At 33.7% G+C, this 3,209-nt stretch overlaps 1 protein-coding gene across 1 annotated transcript; it reads right to left on the reverse strand.

Moving 5' to 3' along the window:
- Positions 1-238: 238 nt before the first annotated feature.
- LOC112691258 (protein FAM200B-like) lies at positions 239-1,048 on the reverse strand. The gene is made up of 2 exons (XM_025565417.1): positions 958-1,048; positions 239-858 (listed from the first exon to the last, which is right to left on the reverse strand). The coding sequence occupies exons 1-2, from the start codon at positions 1,046-1,048 to the stop codon at positions 239-241; spliced, it is 711 nt and encodes a 236-aa protein (XP_025421202.1).
- Positions 1,049-3,209: the final 2,161 nt, after the last annotated feature.

Below are 3,209 nucleotides of genomic sequence, written 5' to 3' on the forward strand. Positions count from 1 at the left end.
TTTAATATTATTTTCTTTACACATTTATTCTGCATTGATAAATATAGACTGCATTTCTTGGGGTGAATTTCTTAATGAGTTTAATGAAGACATTAAGGCATGTATAAGTGAAACAGCAGTAAAAAGTTATAAGTTCGAAGCTTGTAAAGATGAAATTACTTCTAGTATCATTTGTAAAATTGGTTGCATTAAATTTAAACAATAAATAAACTCAAAGGTTTTAAATTGATATAAAAGTTCACGGCATTGCTCTTGCTTCAGGTACCAAACATTTGGAATTTATTTCTTCTAAAGTACTTAATAAAGTTTTGTAATTGTTTTTAACTGCATTCACTGCATCAGCGCGACAAGCCCACCTAGTTTGAGACATCGATTTCAATGTTTGTACTTTAGCACCATCTAATTTGGCAAATCTTTCAAATACTGCATGTCGTATTGGACTCCCTTCAATAAAAGAATAAATAAATTTTACCGTCACAAGAAAATCAATGACACATTTATTTACTTCACTATACTTTGCATTAACACAAACAGCATCCAATAAAGTTAAATTTAAGCAATGTTTGTAACAGTGGACATGCAAAATATTTTTATTTTTATTCTTGCATTTGGCTTGTACGCCGTTAATATTACCTACCATAGTTGCTGCTCCATCAAAACATACTGCAACTACATTCTTCCAATTCAACATAAATTGACAAGTAATTACATCATTAAGTGCATTAAAAATTGATTCTGAATCTACAGACAACATACGTCTCAAATTAATAAATTTTTCTATTGGACGGTTTGTTTTGGTATCAAAATAGCGAAAAACTATAGAAAGTTGCTCGTGGTGACCTATGTCGTTGGATTCATCTGCAATAATTGCAATATGAGTGTTTTGTAATTTTAATTTTAATTCTTGAATAATTACATTGTGTATAGAATTTATAAAGTCATTTTGAATTATATTACTTGTGTACATTACATTCTTAGGACCACTATCAATATGAGATTTTAAAACAGAATCATATTTGTATAGGATTTGAATCAACTCTAAGAACATACCCTTTTGATAACTGGTTTGCGATTCATCATGGCCACGAAAAGGTTTACCGCATTTAGCAAGACAAATTACAATATCAATTTAGCGTTTCATAATTTCCGTGTTATTTAATCGTTCTGATTCCCTTTTACTTAGCTGTAAAGATTTATTACAGTCAATTACTTCGTCAATATATTTTTTAAAATAAAAATTATTCATAGCTGTTGTACTATTTATATTTTATTATTTTTTATATTTTTATAATACATCACGGGCTTTTGCCAGTATAACAATTTAGTACAATAAATAGTTTATACAGAAAAATTAAAAATTATTTAGTGAGAAAGAAGGGTATAAATTAGCTAAATACATGCAGCGACGTAGTGGTTCATTTTGACTATAGTTAGTTGAAGAGGTGGCAAGTGAAAAAGGAACAGTATGGCGAGAGGTTCGGACTGGAACGTTAAAAGAGACTTGGGATAGTAAGTATGGTGAGTTAATTTTCCCCTGTAATAATTTGGCCAAAAAGATAAGATTTTCTGCTTGCCTACGGTTTGTTAAAGTGTCTAGCTTAAGGGATTCTAGGATTGCAGTATAGTCATGATTGGGACACTCAATTTTTAAAATGTGGCCAACGTAGTTCAAAAATTTTCATTGAACTCTTTCGAGTATGGCTGAATTATAAGCCGTTTGAGGATCCCAGATGACAGAGCCATATTCTAAGATTGGCCTAACAAGCGAACAATAAAGCGCTTTTAAAGGGGATATTAATTTGAATTCGGCAGATACCCGCTTGACAAAACCGAGAGTTTTGAGAGCTTTGCAGCAGATCTGCTCTATATGCAAGCTAGGATTAAGCTTAGGATCAAAGAAAAAACCTAAGTCATAAACAGATTTGTCGAGTGGAATCAAAGAAGAACTACTTACAGAGTAATTCAATTTAATAGGAGAACTCTTACGTATAAAGATCATTGAATGGCATTTAGAAGTATTAAACTTCAGACCTAACTTAGTAGCCCAGGAAATTAGATTATTCAAATAATTTTGTAGTATTAAACAATCATTCAATGAGTTCATGTAACGTTCGGAAAAACGCACAAAAAAAAGAAACACTAATGATGAAGAAAAGAGTGTGTTTTTATTACAATAAGAATTGTGCTCGTAGAGCGTTAATGACACGAATAATATATTTGTGCTCGGAGAGCTTATACGAATAACGGATAGGTCGCGTCGACGGGAATAAAGACCTCGAACGAACGATACTTCAGTCGGTGCAATGCCGGAATTACTCTGACTATTGCCCCATAAACCGATGGTTATGCTGATCGATGCAATGCCAGAATAACTCCGACTATTACACCACTGACCAACATAAATATATCGTTCGTCGAGGTCGGGGGGATACTGTCTTCCAATGTTGTGTAAGTCTGCCTGGGAAGGTCTTACTACAACACCGGAGAGACAGTAAATGGTGAATTTCCATTACGCCACCGTGCATTTTATAGGTAGGTGCACCGATAACGGCGTCCGTTGGCGCGATGGATTTAGCCTGGTGACGACAATCCGAAATTCGGTGACAATTAAAATAAAAATAATACATTAATTAACTACGTAACATGCGCGAACAAACTCGATATCTCATTTAAATAATAATAATAATATGAATATTAATCTTAATAAGATAAGATACCGAGCGTTCGCACATGTTACGTAATTATTGCATAAACAGTTCACTTGATAAAATAATTTTATATCATCCGCAAACGCTAAGAAATGTACCTGCTTTAACGCTTTGTTGATACTGTTAATGAATAAGTTGAAAGGCAAGGGGGATAGGTGCCAACCTTGGGGAACGCCTGATGAAATGGGAAGGACAGTAGAACAGATACCATGAATTTTTACCCACTGCTTTCAATTATCAATGTAGGAACGAAACCATGTAAGAACCAAAGCTGGTTTCTTTCAAAACGTATATAAGGAACAAGTGATAAACACGATCAAAAGCATTCGCAAAATCGGTGTAAATGACGTCAATTTGGGAGTGGGCGTTAAAGGTTTTAAATATATGATTGCGAAAGACCGTATTGCATGTAGTCGTAGATCGACCTGGCCGGAACCCATGCTGCTCATCTATGATTATAGGATTGACAATTGGTTGAATTTTATTGAGTATGATAGATTC

Source organism: Sipha flava, unplaced genomic scaffold (assembly GCF_003268045.1).
Source record: "Sipha flava isolate LNK unplaced genomic scaffold, YSA_version1 584_pilon_pilon, whole genome shotgun sequence".
In the NCBI taxonomy this organism is placed as follows: Eukaryota; Metazoa; Arthropoda; class Insecta; order Hemiptera; family Aphididae; genus Sipha; species Sipha flava.

Excerpts from the sequence above, each read along its gene's own strand:
- LOC112691258 (XM_025565417.1), bottom strand. The coding sequence starts at position 1,048 with ATGTTCTTAGAGTTGATTCAAATCCTATACAAATATGATTCTGTTTTA. Across the intron at positions 859-957 it reads TAAGAATGTAATGTACACAA|ATGAATCCAACGACATAGGT; the intron begins GTAATATAATTC and ends CAATTATTGCAG.